This window comes from Gorilla gorilla, chromosome 16 (genome assembly GCF_029281585.2).
Source record: "Gorilla gorilla gorilla isolate KB3781 chromosome 16, NHGRI_mGorGor1-v2.1_pri, whole genome shotgun sequence".
NCBI lineage: Eukaryota > Metazoa > Chordata > Mammalia > Primates > Hominidae > Gorilla > Gorilla gorilla.
The window spans coordinates 45,902,603-45,924,884 of record NC_073240.2 but is presented as its reverse complement, the minus strand read 5'-3'; the positions used below and the strand labels follow the sequence as shown (position 1 = coordinate 45,924,884).

The following is a 22,282-nucleotide window of genomic DNA, read 5'->3' as shown; positions in this document are numbered from 1 at the left end:
CTAAACCACAGGTTAGACCAGAGTTTGGGATCTGACCCTAGCCCTCGCCCATCATGCACAGGCGTTCATTGCAGAAGGGGAGTTTATTGGGGAAGGGGGAATTCATTGCGGAAGGGTGCTGCAGTCCCTCACTCCCAGCTCAGTAACCTTTTTCCCTTCCCTGCCTCCTGGAGGAGAAGCGGAGCCTGACGGATCGGGGGCGGGTGGAGGTGAGACATTGGGCACACCCTGGGAGGCTTGACCAGTCCTGCCCTGGACTGACATGCCCCAGAAGACTCCTGCCCAGTGGGTTCCTATGGTCGGGGGTTAACTCTCTGATGGGGTGGCGGATGGGGAACAGTGTCAATGCCTCCAGAGCTGCCAATTGTCCTGGAAAGAGTGGCGTTTGGATGAAGGTCCTCGGTGATGCTTCTAACAGCTACCTTCCAGAAGTGGAAACAGATGGCGCTCCTCCTCCAGTACTAGCTGTAGGAACAAGAGGGGAGGCATAGAGGACGCCCTAACAGTGGCTTTCGCATACCACCTACCACCCCCACCCTCACCCGCAGGCTGCAGGGTTGGCATGCTCCGTGCAAGACCAGAGGCACTGATGCTCCTGGGAGCTCTTCTGACTGGATCCCTGGATCCATCGGGCAAGTATCAGGCTCCTTTAGCGGCGGGGTGTTCCCCAGGATCCCCTGGGAGGTGGGGCGGTGAGAGGTGCGGCAAGCGGCTCCCTGAGACTGGAAGGTCATTTCGCCGTGCAGCTCAGCGGGATGGGAAACTTCCCAGTGCGGCCCGACACTTGGGTCCGGTTAGGGGCGCTCCGCGAGCTGGGGAAGGACTGGCCAAGGCCTTCGTTGCTCGGGAGGGGTAGCTGGGAGCGTAGTGCTGAGGAGGCCCTTCTCTGTGCCCACAGGCAGTCAGGACGCACTCTCACTGCCCTGGGAAGTGCAGCGCTATGACGGCTGGTTTAACAACCTGAGGCACCACGAGCGTGGTGCTGTTGGTGCGTTCTGGGGGCCCGGGCGTGCTGGGGCCGTGGCTTGCGAAGGGCCGGGGCGCGAAAGGCCCTGAGCGGGGAATCTGCGGGGAACACGCGCCCAGCAGCTCCGCTGCCTACACAGCGCAATCTTATGCGCTCCCGGGGTCAAGAGACCCTTGAGGGGAGGTTCTGTCAGTGAAGTGGGATGGGGGTTGAGGGAGGCTTAGGGCGAGGTTTGGGGGATCCTAGGGGATGGAGTGCTTAGACAGAGCCCCGCTCCCTGCCTCCGCAGGCTGCAGGTTGCAGCGCCGCGTACCAGCCAATTACGCCGACGGTGTGTATCAGGCTCTGGAGGAGCCGCAGCTGCCCAACCCGCGCCGGCTCAGCAACGCAGCCACGCGGGGCATAGCCGGCCTGCCGTCGCTCCACAACCGCACCGTACTGGGGGTCTTCTTTGGTGAGGGCAAAGGGGGAGACCAGTGGGGTTGATCTGGCGCTCTGCTCAGCCTGGGGGAGGGGCCAGATCCCGTCTGCGAGTCCACAGGAGACCCATCCAAGACTCCAACCACTTCCTCTCTAAGCAGCACTTCGAGACTGCCTTCATCTTGGAGAGATTTTGGGATGTTGACACAGAGATATTTGCTCTGTATCTAACCTTTCTCTTACGCCTTACTCCAAACTAGGGGTGTCACTGGACCCCCATTATAGCTCTTGGGAACTGAGCTCCCCAGCCACCGCTCTCCTCACCATGTGTTTGTAACCATTTTACCTCCCCCTAGCCCAGAGGGAGGAGGACTGACTTGGGGTACCCCTACATAAATTATATCATTTTGATTCTCACAACAGCTTTATGAATTGAGTAGGAAGGGAACTCACTATAGTCTTACTTTGCAGATTAGAAAATTGAGGCTCCCTGGGGCTAACGTGCAGAGCTGGTGGCGGAGCTGGCACTGGGGCCTCTGTCTTTTGGCTCCTGAGGACACTTGGAGGCCGCCCTGGCCGTGGGGAGGGCGCAATACGGACGGTTTGTCACCTATTTGCGCCCCATGCCCGCAGGCTACCATGTTCTTTCCGACGTGGTGAGCGTGGAAACGCCCGGCTGCCCCGCCGAGTTCCTCAACATTCGCATCCCACCTGGAGACCCCGTGTTCGACCCCGACCAGCGCGGGGACGTGGTGCTGCCCTTCCAGAGAAGCCGCTGGGACCCCGAGACCGGACGGAGTCCCAGCAACCCCCGGGACCTGGTGAGGCGGGGAAGGCGGCGGGAAGGGGCCGCACCCCAGCCAGGTGGGGCCTGGGCTGCGGGCCTGGCAGGGCCTGGAGGGGAGAGGCGCCCACTCCCCAGCCGCGGACACCCGCCGGGCCCCGGCCTTCCCAGGCCCGCCGCCGCCTCTCGACCCGGGCTCACCCACCGCGTGCCCCGCAGGCCAACCAGGTGACGGGCTGGCTGGACGGCAGCGCCATCTATGGTTCCTCGCATTCCTGGAGCGACGCGCTGCGGAGCTTCTCCAGGGGACAGCTGGCGTCGGGGCCCGACCCCGCTTTTCCCCGACACTCGCAGAACCCCCTGCTCATGTGGGCGGCGCCCGACCCCGCCACCGGGCAGAACGGGCCCCGGGGGCTGTACGGTGAGGCCACAGGGGCGGGACGGGGCCGGCTGGGGGTCTGCGAGTGTGGGCTCCCCCGATCACGCTACCGCTCATCTCCTCCCCTGCGCCCCCACGTCGGATGCAGCCTTCGGGGCAGAGAGAGGGAACCGGGAACCCTTCCTGCAGGCTCTGGGCCTGCTCTGGTTCCGCTACCACAACCTGTGGGCGCAGAGGCTGGCCCGCCAGCACCCAGACTGGGAGGACGAGGAGCTGTTCCAGCACGCACGCAAGAGGGTCATCGCCACTTACCAGGTCAGCCGTCCGCGCCCCGCGACGTCCTCCCTTCCGCGTGCAAGCCCACGGGAGACTCCGCTGCCCCACGGCGCTCCCCATCTGTGGACAACCGCCACCCAGAAACCCCTCCCCAGACAGCCGAGGTCTAGGGAAGCCCCTGTAAATGATAGGGAGGCACGCGCTGTTTATAGGAGAAATCTGGCTGGTGATGATTATTTATCACCTCCCCACCCCCCACTTCCTCAAATCCCCTGGTTCCTTGTGGGGACAGGCCTCACACTGCTCCTGTCTGAGTTGCTTCTCCCATGACTGACCTTGGCTGGTCCTCATCTCCACACGGAAGCCGTCCTTGGGCTCAGACCCTTCCAGGCCCGCGCCATCCAACTTGTGCCTCCCCTCGCCCCTCTCTGCCCCTCAGAACATCGCTGTGTATGAGTGGCTGCCCAGCTTCCTGCAGAAAACACTCCCGGAGTATACAGGTGAGGGAGCGGGGAAGGAGGACACCTGTGCGGAGAATCCTGAGGGGAAGGAGACAGGTGCCTGTGATGGGAGGATGTGGAGGCAAGGAGCCTGTCTCCCCATCATCACCGCCTCCTTCCTGCAGGATACCGTCCTTTCCTAGACCCCAGCATCTCCCCGGAATTTGTAGTGGCCTCTGAGCAGTTCTTCTCTACCATGGTGCCCCCTGGTGTCTACATGAGGTGAGGGAGGGGTTGGCAGAGAGGGGGCACCACACTAAGAAAGGTGCAGAATGAGCTGCCTTGGGGGCTGGGGCCTTTCACACTCCTTCGCAGTTTCACTAGAGAAGGGGAAGCAAAAATTTGGGGCCCTGAAACACAACCCTGGGGTAAGATGTGTAGGCTTAGTAGGGAAATCTCCCCAGCTCTCATAAGGGCTGAAATTTGGTGGCTGGGTGTAGGATTTGTCCAGCAGCTGGGTCGTTCCCTTCCCTCCTCTCCCCACCCTACCTGGACTAGGAGCGCACTCTATCTTCAGTAAACGCACATCGACAAATCTCTGCCATGTTCAAGGAAGTTCCTGGGCCACTGCTCAATCCTAGTGAACCCCCACTGAGTCCCTCAGCCCACTCAACCCCATCTTTGATTCTTCTCCAAATTCCCTCACCACATCCTTTGTTCTCAATTTCAGAAATGCCAGCTGTCATTTCCGGAAGGTCCTGAACAAGGGTTTTCAAAGCTCCCAAGCTCTCAGGGTCTGCAACAACTACTGGATTCGGGAGGTCAGACTGGGGTCAGGGTCAGGGGAAGATGGGTCAAGGTCAGTCTCTTCACACAGGCTGGGAAAAGCAACAATCCCAGTTCTTGGGTGTTGCTGCCCCAGGTTCATGGGAGATGAAGGGTAGAGGAAATTATCCGGGGACAACAGCTCAAGAGAGTCTGGGACTGGCCAAGGGCCCTTTGTCCTGGGGTACTAAAGTGGTCCAGGCTGAGAGAGACCGACTTTTGGGTAGAGGCCTATCTTGAGTGCATTGTTTACTTCCAGAACCCCAATCTGAACAGTACCCAGGAGGTGAATGAGCTGCTGCTGGGAATGGCCTCCCAGATTTCGGAGCTGGAGGACAACATAGTGGTTGAAGATCTGAGGGGTGAGCTCAGAGCCAGAAGGGGTGGATGGTAAGGGACCAGGAAGCCTGAGGATCCCTCTGGGTTCATCAACAGCAGACCTAGGGCACTCACGATGCAGGAACACAGATAGAAACACAGACTTCAAGGAGCCATAAGAAGAAAATGAACTTTGAACTTTTTTTTTTTTTTTGCTTAATTTACACTTTTGTGTTGCTTTTATTTTAAATTAACTATCTCTGAGTATTGGGGAGGGGTGGTACCACAATCTCTTTGGTGCTTAGTTAGGTCTCTAAAGGTTTTCATTCAGCCCTGTCTTGAAACTAGGGAGGCATAGGACAGGGAATTTACTGCTTGGTGACTAGAACAGTCTTGAGTCTTAGAGGAAGGGTCTTACTGGAAAAACTGGCTCTGATCACACATGGTGACATTGGCCTTGCAGCAAGGCAAGGTCAGCATGGGCACAGATCTCATGTGGATCACTGGGGGTAGCCAGGAGGGAAGAACCATAGTGCCAATAGTCAGATACAAGGCTGCAGGGCAAAAAAGGATGGAGAGGACAAAGCCCATAGTCTAGTCTTCTCTCCTCTTCAGATTACTGGCCTGGCCCTGGCAAATTCTCCCGTACAGACTATGTGGCCAGCAGCATCCAACGTGGCCGAGATATGGGGCTGCCCAGCTATAGCCAGGCCCTGCTGGCCTTTGGGCTGGACATCCCAAGGAACTGGAGTGATCTCAACCCTAATGTGGACCCCCAGGTCAGGAATAGTAATGATAATAATGGCAGCTAAAGCTTTCCTATGGCAATACTGTTCCAAACCCTTTACATATGTTGACTCATTTAATCTACATAATAATATTGTAAGATATATAATCATTTTCCCCATTTTACTGATGACATAGTTGGTAAATCATAGAGGAGGGACTTAAATTCAGCCATCTGATTCCAGAATATATTCCTAACCACTGCATTGTACCATTCCTGCAGGGTGGCTTCTGGGTTGGGTGCCATTGTCCTGTTGCTGCAGGGTCCCATCCCAAGGGCTGTGTGCCCCTGAAGCTGCTAATCATTGAGGTCAGGCAGGCTGGTGATGGTCACAGGATATGGTCCTAGGGCACCCTGACCGTGGTCTTACCGTGGGTAGGGACACACTGATCCTTCCACCAGACTTGTCCTGCCTGAGGGGGCTTGCCTAAGAAGAGGAAATCAGGCCTGAGCAGCAAGCCAGGCAGCGGCTGGGGTCCTGTGTCCGAGGGATGGGGCAACAGTGGCTGCCCTCCCCAGCAAACATACGCTCACCCCTTATCTCCTGTGGTGCCCCAGGTGCTGGAGGCCACAGCTGCCCTGTACAACCAGGACCTAGCCCAGCTAGAGCTGCTCCTTGGGGGGCTCCTGGAGAGCCATGGGGACCCTGGACCCCTGTTCAGTGCCATTGTCCTCGACCAGTTTGTACGGCTGCGGGATGGTGACCGCTACTGGTTTGAGAACACCAGGAATGGGTAAGGCTTGCCTGGGCCCCCACCTCAGACTGCTCCTCAGCCTGAGCCCCAGACCCTCTGTCTGGCCCTAGACAGCCCCTATGAGCCCTTGATTCCCAGTCAGCCCACCACACCCTTCCCAACCCCTGTGGGTCTCTCTTTTTTTCTTCTCTTTTCTTTTCTTTTTCTTTTTCTTTTTTTTTTTTTTTTTTTTTTTGAGGCAGAGTCTAGCTTTGTCACCCAGGCTGGAGTGCAGTGGTGTGATCTTGGCCCAATGCACCCTCTACCTCCCAGGTTCAAGTGATTCTCCTGCATCAGCCTCCCGAGTAGCTGGGATTACAGGCATGCACCAACATGCCCGGCTAATTTTTTTAAAAAATATTTTTAGTAGAGATGGGGTTTCACCATGCTGGTCAGGCTGGTCTCAAACTCCTGACCTCAAGTGATCCACTCGCCTTGGCCTCCCAAAGTGTTGGGATTACAGGCATGAGCCACTGCACCCGGCCCCTCTGGGTCTCTTTTCTCACCTGGGTCCTTGGGCCTGGGGTTGCTGGAGGCCTGCGTCCCCTTCCCATCCCAGTGACTTCTACTTCCTCCAACTTAGGCTGTTCTCCAAGAAGGAGATTGAAGACATCCGAAATACCACCCTGCGGGACGTGCTGGTCGCTGTTATCAACATTGACCCCAGTGCCCTGCAGCCCAATGTCTTTGTCTGGCATAAAGGTGAGTGCCCTGGGAGAACACAAGTGAGTGACAGTGGCCAGAGAAGGATCAAGATTGAGGGTGCGGGGGAATCACTTGGTGCTGTCCAGGAGCCAGGCACCTTCTGTGTTGGGCTAGGAGGCCTGCATTTGGCTGGCTCCCACAGCAGGGACCTCAACTAGCACACAAGCTATACCCTACAGTCAAGAAGGGGTGGATGGGGTAGATGCCAAGAGACAGGAAATGAATGGGGACTTTTTGAGGGAGACAGTTTCAGGGAGGTGGGCCTGGGGAAGACAGATGATACCTTGGTCCTTTATAGGATAGAGGGGAAAGAGGTCTGGCCACATAGGGGGATCCTCAGACTTTGAGGTCTTCCCTGCCCTCTCCCTCAGGTGCACCCTGCCCTCAACCTAAGCAGCTCACAACTGACGGCCTGCCCCAGTGCGCACCCCTGACCGTGCTTGACTTCTTTGAAGGCAGCAGCCCTGGTTTTGCCATCACCATCATTGCTCTCTGCTGCCTTCCCTTAGGTGAGCTCTTAGGCAGCCTATCTGCAGACTGGCCCTGCCCCTCATTTCCTGCTGGCCTGAGGGGCTGGCTATTTGGTACTGTTTGAGACCAGGTTCAAGGAACCTCTGGAAGGGAGGGGCCATAGCCTAAGCCACAGTGAAGCTCTAGGCGAGGGGCTCCCTCCTCACTGCTCCTTCTGATCCGCTTCAGTGAGTCTGCTTCTCTCTGGAGTGGTGGCCTATTTCCGAGGCCGAGAACGCAAGAAGCTACAAAAGAAAGTCAAAGAGAGCGTGAAGAAGGAAGCAGCCAAAGATGGAGTGCCAGGTGAGAAGGGGCTGGGCAGAGGAGGGAGGAGGGACAGAGGAGGGGAGAGACAGGAGTCTGGGAGAAAGAACCAAGTTACAGAGTGAGAGGAAAGCCAAGGCACCTTTAGGGCGCCTGCTCAGACTCACAGAGGAATTGACCTGAAGGCGGGGACCTGGGGACATCTGCTGAACTACCCGGCCCAATTATCCCTTCCCCAGCGATGGAGTGGCCAGGCCCCAAGGAGAGGAGCAGTCCCATCATCATCCAGCTGCTGTCAGACAGGTGTCTGCAGGTCCTGAACAGGCGTCTCACTGTGCTCCGTGTGGTCCAGCTGCAGCCTCTGCAGCAGGTCAACCTCATCCTGTCCAACAACCGAGGATGCCACACCCTGCTGCTCAAGATCCCTAAGGAGTATGACCTGGTATGGCTCGTCCTGCCTCCCCGGCCTGGGCTGCCCTCACACGACTCCATTATCACAAGCGAGGCCACCCTATCCTCAGCTACAGAGCTCACCTATGACAGCTGATGCTGGGGAGAGGGGCTCCTTTCAGAGGCCCCCAGACACAACCTGACCCCCTTCGTCCACACACCTGGCCCCAGCCTGGATGGATGGGGAGGAGTTTTCTCTCCTCCCCTCAACCCAAGATCCATTGAGGGGAGGCTGAAGCAGAAGGTCCAGCGAGCTCCCTGTGTCAGTGCCGACTTCCTCCCACCCAGGTGCTGCTGTTTAGTTCTGAAGAGGAACGGGGCGCCTTTGTGCAGCAGCTACGGGACTTCTGCGTGCGCTGGGCTCTGGGCCTCCATGTGGCTGAGATGAGCGAGAAGGAGCTATTTAGGAAGGCTGTGACAAAGCAGCAGCGGGAACGCATCCTGGAGATCTTCTTCAGACACCTTTTTGCTCAGGTGCCATGATCTGTGCCTTTTGGAGATGGGTCCAGCCCCAGAAATGGAGGAAACCTGGGCTGCATAGAACCCCCCGTGGGTGAACTAAGCTTCCACTCTATGGCCTGGAAATAGCCTTGTTTGAATCCTGGCATTGCCACTTTACTTAGCTCTGTGACCTTAGGCAAGTCACATTATCACTGTTCTGTATCTCTGTTTCCTCATCTATAAAACAGTGATGAAAACTGTATCCATCCCATTGCATTGTTGTGAGGATTCGGTGAGATTGTCTACATGAGTGGTACACAGAGGTTGGCCTCTGGACCCGAGAGCATCAGCCTCACCTGGGAACATGTTAGAAATGCACCTACCCAGTCAGACTGAACCAGGAACTCTGTGGGTGGGGCCTGGCAATCTGTGTTTTAACAAGCTCCCCAGATGATTCGGATACACTCTAATGTTTGAAAAACATTGTTTTATGTACAGTGCTTATTGGCCCAAGTGCCAGGTATGTTGCAGGCATTTAACAAACGGTTGTGGCCAGGCGCAGTGGCTCATGCCTATAATCCCAGCACTTTGGGAGGCTGAGGCGGGCAGATCACCTAAGGTCAGGAGTTCGAGACTAGCATGGCCAACATGGTGAAACCCCATCTCTACTAAAAATACAAAAATTAGCTGGACATGGTGGCTCACACCTGTAATCCCAGCTACTTGGGAGGCTGAGGCAGGAGAATCGCTTGAACCCGGGTGGCGGAGGTTGCAGTGAGCCAAGATCATGCCACTGCACTCCAGCCTGGGTGACAGAGCAAGACTCCATCTCAAAAAAACAAACAAAAAACAATAAATGGTTGTTACATGTGACTTTTAAACTTTTTGTGCAATGGGCAAATCATAGGCACATGGCAGCCTTATCTGAATTGGCAAGAGAGCACAGCCCCAGCCCCTTCCTGCCTGTCTACCATCATGTCTCTACATCTTCTGTCCCCAGTATAGGCTCTCTCACTTTCCATTCCCCTTAACTTTGCCCTTCCCCTTCCCTACCCCAGCACCATGCCCACTGCATTAAGTTCCCGGTTCTTGGGCCCAGGGAGAAATGGGCAGGCTGCTAGAGATTTGATTCCCCCGTCTATAGGACAACAGAGGCCCCAGTCAGTATATCTAAGGAGCAGGAGAACCATCAGAGTTTAGCCTTTCTGATTTGGACTTCAGGGGGATATGAAGTGTCACTGAACTGCTTCCAGCATAGGCTTCACCTCCTTCTCTTTCCCTCCCTCTGCTGCTGCCCGAGTGCAGGTGCTGGACATCAACCAGGCTGATGCAGGGACCCTGCCCCTGGACTCCTGCCAGAAGGTGCGGGAGGCCCTGACCTGCGAGCTGAGCAGGGCCGAGTTTGCCGAGTCCCTGGGCCTCAAGCCCCAGGACATGTTTGTGGAGTCCATGTTCTCTCTGGCTGACAAGGATGGCAATGGCTACCTGTCCTTCCGAGAGTTCCTGGACATCCTGGTGGTCTTCATGAAAGGTAGGGGGCTGGGAGGTGGTAGGCTATCCAAGAATCCAGGGGTCTTTCAGCAAGGAGATGACCTGCATTCCCCTTTTTCTTCCCAGGCTCCCCAGAGGATAAGTCCCGTCTAATGTTTACCATGTATGACCTGGATGAGAATGGCTTCCTCTCCAAGGACGAATTCTTCACCATGATGCGGTATGGGGTGTGCCTTTCTAATCCTGAGACTTCCTGGTGTGTTTCAAACAGGAAAACAGGTCCAGTCAGAGGAGGGCTGGCAAAGAGGCTATGCGGTCATCTGTGCTGAGAGGTGGCCTAAACACTACATCCTAAACTCTCAGAGCATCCACCTTCAAATATTTACCTGACTGGCTCCTGCCTCTGGGAGAGTCTCTGTCTGGACTGTCAACACCAGCCAGAAAAGCCTCCCTAGTTAAAAAACGAAAAAAAAACCCAACACCAATATGGCCAATGACAAAAATCCACTAATCCCTTTTGTATGCCCTTGGATCTTTGCGAACTATTTTACGGCATGCCCAACACCGTGCTCTACCCAGTGAAACAGTGAATGGATGACCTTGGTTGCTGCTCCGATATTCATCACCATGATAGTCAGGAAGAGAAACGTGGAAGGCTTCTCCATATTCCAACCATTCTTTCTTCCTGCATCTTAAGCCCTTTCTGGTTTTGTTGTGCCGGTAAAGAAAAACAGCTTTGTGCTTCTCATTCCTGAAGACAATGAATGCATCAGTAACGCAGCTCCCCTCCATGCCATAAGGGCAGGGCTTGTTCCCTGTTAAATCCAGCTTCTCTACACTGTGATTGGCACAGGGCAGGCATTTCATACATAACTAACTGAGTAAGACAAAATGAAATAAGTGAGCAAATGAATACAAAGTATAGATGTAACAGCCCACATTATTTTAATTTTTCTATCCTGTTAAGACTTAACATTGCTTTAAGCATTCCCCTTAACTGCTACATTCCTCATATGGTCCAGATACCCCAACTGGACAAGGGCTTCTGAAAGGGCAAAGCTATTGCAGTCTGTACCTCACTGGGTATGTCATTGCAGGCCCAGCCCCAGGTGAGGCTCAAGGGAATCTAGGAGAGGGTCCCTGCCTCCAAGGGCTGAGTTCCCACCTTCTTTTTTTGGTTTGTTTGTTTGTTTGTTTTGAGACGGAGTCACTCTGTCACCCAGGCTGGAGTGCAGTGCCACGATCTCGGCTCACTGCAACCTCCACCGCCCAGGTTCAAGTGATTCTCCTGCCTCAGCCTCCCAAGTAGCTGGAATTACAGGCATGTGCCAACACGTCCAGCTAATTTTTGTATTTTTAGTAGAGATGGGGTTTCACCATGTTGGCCAGGCTAGTCTCGAACTCCTGACCTCAGGGGATCAGCCCGCCTCAGCCTCCCAAAGTGCTGCTGGGGTTACAGGCGTGAGCCACCACATCTGGTGAATTCCCACCTTCTTGTCCTGTAACTCAGTGTGTATCTTGCTTACTGTCGGTGGGACGATGTTTTTAATGTGATGGCTGTGCTTGCTGTGTTTTATGGGCCCAGCATGGCACAGCATTGCTGCCGGACCTACACAAACTTGCATAGTGTGTCTTTTCTGTCCCGAGGCACAACCTATGAATAGAGCTTGGCTACTGCAGGTGCCACTGTGGGTGCTATCAGGTTGGGCATGGAGACGCTCCCGCCTGTGCCCCGGGGTGTTGGCACAAGGAAGCAGCAGCATTGCAGCTAGTTCCCCTCCCTGGCACCTGGCTGCCTGGTGCCCCCACCGGACTATGAAAGGGGGAACCCAGGGGTGATGTGGGAGGCATCAACAGAAGAGAGTGGACAGAGAGCCTGCCACGAGAGAGGGCCATGCACACCCTGGACACACCCCTGCACTCAGTGGACTATCTTCCCAGTTGTAGATGCCCCCTGTTTGAGGGCTGCTTTCTCTGATTGGTCAAGGTCACTTTCAATTCTGTTCTGCCTTTTGAGTCCATGGCTACCCCACCCAGCTTAGTGTCAGCTGCAGGCTGGATGAGCACCTTCTCAGTGCCATTTCCCGGGTCACTGGTAACCACATTAGATAATCTGGGTCCTGCCCCACCCTGCACCTACCCAAGCCTGACCTTGCTGGGTGACAGGCTGCTGTGTCTCTGGTCTGCCTCCAGATCCTTCATCGAGATCTCCAACAACTGCCTGTCCAAGGCCCAGCTGGCCGAGGTGGTGGAGTCCATGTTCCGGGAGTCAGGATTCCAGGACAAGGAGGAGCTGACATGGGAGGATTTTCACTTCATGCTGCGGGACCATGACAGCGAGCTCCGCTTCACGCAGCTCTGTGTCAAAGGTGGAGGTGGAAGTGGAAGTGGTGAGTGTGTGAGGAATGGTTGGTGTCAGGGAGGGGGGCATGTCCTCAAAATGAGAGTTCCCTGTGGGCAGGACCCAGGTCTTACTCTTTTCTGAGTCCTTGGTACCTAGTATAGAACCAAGCACATGTAATTGGGATGGCACACGTAGGTGTGCAAGTTGTCTAATGCACAATGATACCCACTGAGGTCAAGGAGCAGGTTGAAATCTATCCTACACACTGCTCAAAGCCACCGGCATTGGTCTAAGATATATCTGGCCAGAGGAAGAGGCATTGTTTCTTTTATACAAAGGACCTGCAGGGTTGCATCCACCTAAGAGGATGTCCCCTTTCTTGTGCAAAGTTGCCACATTGTCTGCCCTGTGTATAGTGAGTGCTTAGTCTGGGGAATGAGGGAAACAGGACTTGAGTCAGAGATCTGGACGTGACTTTCCCAGAAGGGAGGAGGGCACAGTCTCCCATCCTACCCCACTGCCCTTGTGGGGAAGCCAGTCCTGCCTCTTGTTCTCTTCTCTAGGTATTAGAGATATCTTTAAACAAAACATCAGCTGTCGAGTCTCGTTCATCACTCGGACACCTGGGGAGCGGTGAGCAGGAATGGGGCTCTGGCAGGTTGGCCTGGCTGAGAACCCTGCAGAGAAATGAAGGGAGTAGGACTGGCTGATCAGCCCCTGGTAAAATCAGGCATTTGCCCTTTGAAAGTAGCTCTTGGTAGCACAAACATTCCAGCTGCCTCTCTTACCCTATGCTGCTCAGATGCTTGGCTCTCTCCCTGCTGCTCCAGGCCAGAATCATTCTACAAAACAAATCATGAGATCCTATTAATTCATTTTGCGCCTTGCCCCCTGCCTGGTACCAGGAGCCACTCCCTACCTCTACCCCATGCTCTGCCCAGGAATTTGTTCTCCTGGCTGCAAAGACAAGGGGAGAACAGCCCCATTTCTTTTTCTCAGCTCCCACCCCCAGGGACTGGGGCCCCATGCCCCAGAAGCCCCAGAGCTGGGAGGCCCTGGACTGAAGAAGAGGTTTGGCAAAAAGTGAGTGTCTCCCAAATCCCTGGGCCCAAAGAGACATGGAGAGAAGTCTTAGGGTCCCTAGGCCCCACCCACATATCCTTGACATATAAGCGACCATCCTGAGTCTCATTCCATTTGTTCCTGACCTGACTGAGGGGTTATAGTGTTGAATGACTTTTCATCCTCTTCCAACTTCTGCACCCCATTCTTCAGGCAAGGGTCCTGGCTCAACAGGATGATAGTAAGGGGTCTTTTGGCTCCTGCCTGCTTTGGGCACAGCCTTGAGGCCTGTGCTGGGATCAGGAAGAAAGAAGGATAAAACAGACAGGAGGAGGGGGAGTAGCAGGGAGACAGTGAGTGGGTGGATGGAGCAAAGACGGAAGTAAAGGGTTGGAGGAGGAAGAAACCCCCAGATTGCTTTTTTCCCTTCATCTGTTGTGGCCCATCCTGATGCCTGCCAGATCCCCAGGTCACCTTTCATGGAGTGGCATTAAGGGAAGGCCAGAGGGCCCTTACCACACTGCTGCCCTGCCTCCCCTTGCTATAGGGCAGCAGTGCCCACTCCCCGGCTATACACAGAGGCGCTGCAAGAGAAGATGCAGCGAGGCTTCCTAGCCCAAAAGCTGCAGCAGTACAAGCGCTTCGTGGAGAACTACCGGAGGCACATCGTGTGTGTGGCAATCTTCTCGGCCATCTGTGTTGGCGTGTTTGCAGATCGTGCTTACTGTAAGAGTTCCAGGCTGTGGGCAGTGGGTAGGGAGCAGGCTCTGACCCTTGGAGAGGAGTGGAAAGCCCTCTGATCCTAAGAGTCTGCATGGGAGAGCCCAGGGCTCGGGACCCTGGCCACCTGTGCCAAGCTGATGTAACCTCACTCCGGCCCCAGACTATGGCTTTGCCTCGCCACCCTCGGACATTGCACAGACCACCCTCGTGGGCATCATCCTGTCACGAGGCACGGCAGCTAGCGTCTCCTTCATGTTCTCTTATATCTTGCTCACCATGTGCCGCAACCTCATAACCTTCCTGCGAGAGACTTTCCTCAACCGCTATGTGCCTTTTGATGCCGCGGTGGACTTCCACCGCTGGATCGCCATGGCTGCTGTTGTCCTGGCCAGTACGTGACTCCCAGGCTTCTTCCTCTTTGCTGCAGCACCCTGGGTCTAGTTGGGGGAAACAGTGGGGAGACGGAACTCCTTATACCTCCATCTCTCCTCCCCATGCCTCCTCTCTCCCTCAGGATCGGAGGTAGAGTCTGTCCTGGTTGGCATCTCTAACAGGGTCTGTCTCTTCCAGTTTTGCACAGTGCTGGCCACGCAGTCAATGTCTACATCTTCTCAGTCAGCCCACTCAGCCTGCTGGCCTGCATATTCCCCAACGTCTTTGTGAATGATGGGTCAGTTCTGGGGAAGGTTTCTCCTCGGACTCATAGGGTGGGCCCAAGGGTATAACAGAAAAAGAAATAGGCAGGGCACAATGGCTCACACCTGTAAGCCCAACACTTTGGAAGTCTGAGGCAGGAGGATTGCTTGAGGCCAGGAGTTCCAGACAAGCCTGAACAACAAAGTGAGACTCCATCTGTACAAAAAGTAAAAAGATTAGCAGGGCATTGTGGTACACATCTGTAGTCCCGGCTATTCAGGAGGCTGAGGCAGGAGGATTGCTTGAGCCCAGGAGTTTTAGGTTGCAGTGAGCCATAATCAGTACCACTGCATTCCAGCCTGGGCGACAGAGCAAGACTCTGTCTTGAAAAAAAAAAAAAGAAAAGAAAAAGAAAAAAGAAATAGACAGTCCCAGACACTCAGCAAGAAGCTCAGTGCTAAGCTAGTCCCCTGGGGGAAGCTGAAAGGTAAATTTCTTGCCCTCAGGAAGGAAGCTGGCTGTGATTGGCCAGGAAAAGTGTTTGGGAGATGAAGTCAGAGACTCTTTCTCATAGATACCTGACACACAGCTTGCCATCTCTGCCTTCTATCCATTCACTGGACAGACATTCATGCAGCATGTCCCATGTGTCTACCCAGATGCCAGAGTAGGGATGTCAAGATACATGCAGTCATTCAACAACTACTTACCGAGATTTGCTGTGTGCCTTGTATTGTTCTAAGCCTAGGGATAGAGCAGTGAATGAAACAAAAATCCCTGCCCTCATGGAGCTTACAGAATAATGAACCAGGGACTCAAGGAAGCAGGGGTCAACCACAGTAAGAGAGTTCAGGATAACACAGAAGGAAAAATTGCTGAGTGCAGAGGGTGGAACCATGGAAGGCTGGGTGCCGAGTTCCTTGGAGGGATGCCTGGCCAACTGGGTGGAGGCCCCATACCCTCAGCAGTCAGGGCCAGCAGGAAAGGAGTCATGCTGTGTTGTGACAGTGCTGGAGCCCCTCCTGCCCCAGCCAGAGGCTCAAGGTGCCTTTGCCCCCCAGGTCCAAACTTCCCCAGAAGTTCTATTGGTGGTTCTTCCAGACCGTCCCAGGTAGGAAATGTGGGACCTGGAGGTTCTGTCTGAGGACTTCTGCTTTTGTCTCCATCTCTCTGTGAATACTCACTTGTCTATACTGGCCATGGGGTCTGTTTCTAGCCTTCAGGACAAGCCCCAGCTCCAATCCCTCCAGGCAGGCTTTTCTGGGGGCCCTGGAGGGATGAGAGAGGAAGGAGGGAAGGATAGGGGAATGTGCTGTTGTCTTTTCAGCCCAAGCTGAAGTCCTGAGACTACTCACTGGCCCTGTCCTCCTCCCCCCAGGTATGACAGGTGTGCTTCTGCTCCTGGTCCTGGCCATCATGTATGTCTTCGCCTCCCACCACTTCCGCCGCCGCAGCTTCCGGGGCTTCTGGCTTACCCACCACCTCTACATCCTGCTCTATGCCCTGGTGAGGGACTTCCCTGGGCCAGCCCATGGAGCAGGGAGCTCAGGATGGGACAGGAAGGTGAAAGAGGGAGAATTGGATCCAAGATCTCAGAATGAGACTTTGAGATTTAAGACCCCAGACCTCAGCCCTATCTCCCCGGCACAGGCCTAGTGCCTGGGCAAGAGGGGATGCCGGGCAGGGGCCTGGCTGGGCCTGAGTTGTACTAACTGGCCATGTCTCCAGCTCATCATCCACGGCAGCTATGCTCTGATCCAGCTGCCCACTTTCCACATCTACTTCCTGGTCCCGGCAATCATCTATGGAGGTGACAAGCTAGTGAGCCTGAGCCGGAAGAAGGTGGAGATCAGCGTGGTGAAGGCGGAGCTGCTGCCCTCAGGTATCAGGCCCAGCCTGACCTGGGTCGGGAGCGACAGAGGCCAAATCTTCAGACATGGGGAGACAGCTCACCAGGCCTCCTGACCCCATCACTGCCTCTGACTCTGTCTCCAAAAACGACAACAACAAAAAGCCACTCTCTGGGGTTCCTGAAAGTTTCCTGATAGAAGTAGACCCAGAAAGGGCTGTGCTTAGCTCCCAGGAGACTTGCAGATGGTGAGAAGTGACCCTGAGAAGAGGTGGCTGAACGTGCATACGGAGGGGTTTGAGGATGGGAAAGGGCCCCACATGTGTGGCCTGGGTGCAGGGGAAGTGCAGGGCAGGAAGCCACATATGCCTGTCCCATTCCTTCTCTCAGAGACAGGCAAATGCCCAGATTGCCAGTCTGTTGTTGAGAGTCAGTGTTGGCCAAAGTTGGGATTGGTATCATCATAGAGGGTGGCAAAAGATGATTTTATGTATCGCAGGACTGTCTAACCTTCAGGACTCATGTTGTAAAAAAATTAATCTCATTGCAATGTTATTTTAATTGAGATTACTTAAGGACAAAATCTCAGAGTGGCGTTAGTATGCCTTTCTACTCTCCAGCACTTGCTGATCTCCTTTTTCAACGCAGAGATCAGGCCTGAGGCTCAGCTATGGTACAAACAGTATCCAGCTAAAATTTGGTAACAAAATATATTATCTTCTATGTAGGACACATGATACTGGTTTTCCACTTACCTTAGCAATAAAGTTCCCTGCCAAGATAAATTGAATTGGAAACGTTAGTCAATTTAAAGAAAAGTGTTAGATAAATGATAGTGCAGGAGGTGTGTAGAAAGGTAACCCTCAAATGGAGGTCTGGTAGCCACTGAGATGGTCCCTGGTGAGCCTGAGTCCCTTTACCCAGCAGGTTGGTATTCAAGGCAGTGGTATGAGGCCTGGGCCTTCCATGGGAAGAGGGAGTAGAGAGGAGGAGAGGGGCTGGAACAGGGGAGCAGAGAAACCCAGCTCTTGCATTACCTGGGAAACAGAGAAGGGGACCCTCCTACTCCCAGCCCCAAGAGTCCCGCTTGCTTAAACCATGTGACTACTCCCCAGGCCTCAGGGGTGTGAAGAGGACAGGTGCCTGTCAGTCCTCAGGTACCAGGAGCAGGCCTTCTCATCTGTGCTTTTCCCTGTCTGTGACCTCCAGGAGTGACCTACCTACAATTCCAGAGGCCCCAAGGCTTTGAGTACAAGTCAGGACAGTGGGTGCGGATCGCCTGCCTGGCTCTGGGGACCACCGAGTACCACCCCTTCACACTGACCTCCGCGCCCCATGAGGACACACTCAGCCTGCACATCCGGGCAGTGGGGCCCTGGACCACTCGCCTCAGGGAGATCTACTCATCCCCAAAGGGCAATGGCTGTGCTGGATACCCAAAGGTGCCCGTCACTGGGAACCCTGCTTCCGGGCCTCTGGCACTGGCAGAGGATCTCTGCCCTTCCCTATCCTGAGACTAGAAGCTCCAGCCGTCCCAAAGCCAGCCTGGGAGAGGACTGGGGTGCCTCAGAAAAGACTAGAATGTTCTGTATCCTCCCTCTGCCTGTGTCTCCGTTTCTGGTCTCAGAGCTGTGGCAGGGCCAGGCTCATTTCATCTCCCTCCTCTCTTGGCAGCTGTACCTTGATGGACCATTTGGAGAGGGCCATCAGGAGTGGCATAAATTTGAGGTGTCAGTGTTGGTGGGAGGGGGCATTGGGGTCACCCCCTTTGCCTCCATCCTCAAAGACCTGGTCTTCAAGTCATCCTTGGGCAGCCAAATGCTGTGTAAGAAGGTGAGCATCCCTCCCTCATTCATCAAATGGGGCATAGGTGGCCGAATTGTGACCCGCATCAAGTGGTGGAGCATGAGAGAAAGCTCCTGGCTCCAGGAACTGAGTCTGAAGGGGTCATTCTTACCCAGGGGTTGAGATGCCAAACTTGGAGGGAGGTTGGTGGTGTAGCCAGAAGGGCCTCTGCTGGGACCTGTCAGTTGGAAGCCTGGGATCAGGCTGGTGGGTCCTGCCACAGCTTTGGTGCCTGCAGGTGGTCTGGGGCTTCCCAGCCTCTCAGGTGAAGGCACCTGGGATCTAGGGAGGCTGAACTGAGCTGGGTCTTATCTCCAGCCCTGTGTCCCCAGATCTACTTCATCTGGGTGACACGGACCCAGCGTCAGTTTGAGTGGCTGGCTGACATCATCCGAGAGGTGGAGGAGAATGACCACCAGGACCTGGTGTCTGTGCACATTTATGTCACCCAGCTGGCTGAGAAGTTCGACCTCAGGACCACCATGCTAGTATGTCAGGGCCCGCCAGACACGGCAACTTGGCGGGCAGATGGATTGGCAGCGTAAGGCAGGATGGCCAGGGCAGGTGGGTGGATGGCCAGGCTGAGCTGGCAGGAGGCACAGAGCTGATGGCCTGATCCTCAGCCTCCAGCTCCCTCCCCTCCCCAGTCTCTGTCTCCTGGGCTATGTGGGCTGGCTCGGGCTGAGTGCTGGCCCTGACTGTCTTTGGTCTGACCTGCCCCTGTGCCCCCAGTACATCTGCGAGCGGCACTTCCAGAAAGTGCTGAACCGGAGTCTCTTCACGGGCCTGCGCTCCATCACCCACTTTGGCCGTCCCCCCTTCGAGCCCTTCTTCAACTCCCTGCAGGAGGTCCACCCACAGGTCAGTCCCACTCCCTCCCACCCTGGGACTCTGGCCTTCTCCTGCCAGGACATCCTGTCCCTGAAGCACCCTGCCGCTCTGTTCTGAGCAGAGAACTCCACCCGCTTGCCTGGCCCTAGGATGAGGTCAGGTGTTAAAGGGGGACTTCCACCCCCTCCACGTTAAGCCTCCTCCTCAAGGCCTGGGCTTGAAGCCCTAGTCATTCCAGCCAGGCTCAGGAAGCAGCTTTTCCCAAGGAGAGTGAGCACCTTTAGGCTGCAGGCCCCTCTCTCTCTCCAATCTCCTGACAGGTGCGCAAGATCGGGGTGTTCAGCTGCGGCCCTCCAGGAATGACCAAGAATGTAGAGAAGGCCTGTCAGCTCGTCAACAGGCAGGACCGAGCCCACTTCATGCACCACTATGAGAACTTCTGAGCCTGTCCTCCCTGGCTGCTGCTTCCAGTATCCTGCCTTCCCTTCTGTGCACCTAAGTTGCCCAGCCCTGCTGGCAATCTCTCCGTCAGAATCCACCTTGGGCCTCAGCTGGAGGGCTGCAGAGCCCCTCCCAATGTTGGGAGAATGTTGACCCAGACAATTATACAAATGAGAAAAGGCAGGAGACTATGTTCTACAATTGCAGTGCATGATGATTATAAGTCCACCTATTTATCAACAGCACCATTCCTGCAGCCCTCCAGCCTTCCTGCCTTTAGCAAGTGCGCAACCAGTCAGGATCTCCCAGAGAAGATAAAGACCACTCCTCACCCCAGCTCAAGCCATGGCAGGCGTGGCAAGAAAAGTGGGGAGGGGACAGTCCCTGCTTGTGACAAGTGTGGAGGTGAAGAGGTACAATAGTGCTTGTCTCCAATAGCTCCCCACATCTCTAATTGACTTCCACATAATCGATGCATTGCTTTGGTATTTGCTTGGCCTGACATTTGAGGGAGGAGGAGGCCGGGATCCTCTGGCTGAGAATCTCCTCAGAGCCCAGTGCAGAAGCTGTGATGCTTAGAACCTGGACAGCCCAACTGCCTCGACTCTGTCTCCAGGTCTATTCCCTCCGGCTCCAAAAGGAGCAGCCCTCCTTCTACCCCTTCCCATCCCCAAAGTGTCAGCAACTTTGAGGAGGGCACCAGGAAACAAAGATGCCTCCCCAACCCTGATATTCTTGATGTCACCAGTGATACCCACTGCCCTGACCCCTGGGCAGGCCCCTCTCTGCATCTACTGGAGTGGTCCCTGGGCTCTGGGGCTGAAGGATTCCAGCCTCTCTGCCAGATATTCAGAACTCACTCTCAATTCCCCTCTTCCACAAGAGTTGGGTGACCAGCTGTCCTAGTTTGCCCAGGACTCTCCCTGTTTTAGCACTGAAAGTCTCTTGCCCCAGGAAACCCCATCAGTCCCAGGCAGATTGGGACAGCTGGTCACCTTATGCAATAGCCAGCCTGAAACATCCTCTCCATACTCAGCTCTTTAACTTTTCTTTTTTTTTCATAAGGCTCTTTCCTAAAAAGCTGAGCTGTAAAATATTTTACATCGAGGTATAATAAATAATCATGTACATGTTTTACCACCACCCAGGTCAAGACATAGAACATTTCAACATTTCCATCATCCCAGAAACTCCCCTTGTACCCCCTTCCAGTTAGTCTCCCCTAGCTCCTAGAAGCAACCACTGATGTGATTTCTACCAAATCCAGTTTTGGTCCTACTAAATGTACTCTTTTGAGACTGGCCTCTTTCACTCACCATAATGCCTTTGTAATTCATCCATGCTGTTGTGTGTATCAGCAGTTTGTTCCTTTTCATTGCTGAGTAGTATTCCATTGTAGAAATGTACCACAGTTTGTTTATTCTTCTGTTGATGGACGTTTGGGTTGTTTCTAATTTTGAATGATTATAAATAAAAATTCTGTGAGTGTTCTTGTACCTATCTTTTGGGGGCCATCATGCACTCATTTCTCTTGAGTATGTATCTATGAGTGGAATTGCTGGGTCATACAGTTCTCCAGCCAGTAGGACCTGTGGAGGGAGAGTTTCAGACCAGGTTTGTCTTCTCACTGGCCCCACCCTACCTCTTCAGCCAGGCCAAATGCCTCTGGTTCCCAACCCCCTATGTTGAAGGTGTCTCTCTGACAAGGCTGGAAGAGCACCAATCAGAAGTCAAGAGACCTGGATTCTAGTGCCCACTTTATCTGCAAATAGCTATGGAGGGAAATCCCTTAACTCCTCTGGGCCTCTTCCTCATTTATTCAAATGTCTGTGAGAGTATTGGGAAGTCAAATAACAATATTGGCCCAGACAATTATACAGATGAGAAAAGGCAGGAGACTATGTTCCACAGTTGCAATGCGTGATGATTATGAGTCCACCTATTTATCAACAGCATCATTCCTGCAGCCCTCCAGCCTTCCTGCCCTTAGTAAGTGCACAACCAGTCAGTAATCCTGAACTCCAGCCCCTTCAGTCTCAGCCTTAGCTTTACTCCCAAATCTGACCCTGCAATTCCTCCCTATGCCTTTCTAAAAACTGTGCAAAATATTTATTCATTCCATCCTAATTCACCCATCCTTGCTAGACTGGAGAATGGCATTAACATGGCTATCATGATTATCCATAAAACTCTCTGCTTAGCCCTGACTTCCCTGCCATGCTGGGGCCTAAGTGAGGATCTCCCAAAGGCTTTGTCATCACCAAAGATGTATCCCCAGCCAACTCTTGCCCAAACCCCAGGCAATGCCAAGTGTATGTCCAGCTGGATAGAGGGACATGCTGCCATTATCTTGAGTCACTTCAGATGGCACTCAGCCTGCCTGGCCTCAGTCCTGACTCCACACGCCAGTCAGGCTGTAGATGTCAGCCCTAAGCATGTATTCATGTGATCTGGCTGCTCTGTCTAACCCTGCACAGACTCCCAGAAAGCCACTGAATGGGAGAGATAAAAGTCAAGGACTTGCAGAGAGGTTAAAAGTGTCTTCAGCCTCAACACTTGCCTGGATACTAACCTGGTCCTACCCTTCCTGGGGCTTTATGACCAACTCTTTGAGAAGTGGGCTAGAAGGCAGGATCAGGCAGCTATTGGGTGATACCTTGGGTTGAGAAAGCGAGGTCATTACATAAGTGAGTGTCGGGGAGGGATTAGACTGAAAAATGTGTAAACAAGGGAGGCTACAAAAATGTCCCAGAGAAAGAT

The 22,282-nt window shown here is 54.2% G+C and overlaps 1 protein-coding gene across 1 annotated transcript; it reads left to right on the top strand.

The window, feature by feature from the left end:
- Positions 1 to 555: 555 nt before the first annotated feature.
- DUOX2 (dual oxidase 2) lies at positions 556 to 20,981 on the top strand. The gene is made up of 33 exons (XM_019011117.3): positions 556 to 636; positions 903 to 988; positions 1,257 to 1,421; positions 2,021 to 2,208; positions 2,391 to 2,592; positions 2,699 to 2,865; positions 3,266 to 3,326; positions 3,452 to 3,548; positions 3,997 to 4,087; positions 4,351 to 4,453; positions 5,025 to 5,188; positions 5,755 to 5,930; positions 6,514 to 6,632; positions 7,007 to 7,144; positions 7,335 to 7,448; positions 7,649 to 7,851; positions 8,148 to 8,333; positions 9,606 to 9,831; positions 9,918 to 10,011; positions 11,985 to 12,181; positions 12,699 to 12,768; positions 13,135 to 13,218; positions 13,745 to 13,923; positions 14,081 to 14,311; positions 14,491 to 14,590; positions 15,618 to 15,667; positions 15,935 to 16,062; positions 16,285 to 16,438; positions 17,615 to 17,847; positions 18,080 to 18,238; positions 18,583 to 18,738; positions 18,983 to 19,111; positions 19,402 to 20,981. Exons 1-33 carry the CDS (start codon positions 563 to 565, stop codon positions 19,522 to 19,524), a joined length of 4,647 nt encoding a protein of 1,548 aa, XP_018866662.3. The 5' UTR covers positions 556 to 562; the 3' UTR covers positions 19,525 to 20,981.
- The last annotated feature ends 1,301 nt before the right edge of the window (positions 20,982 to 22,282 follow it).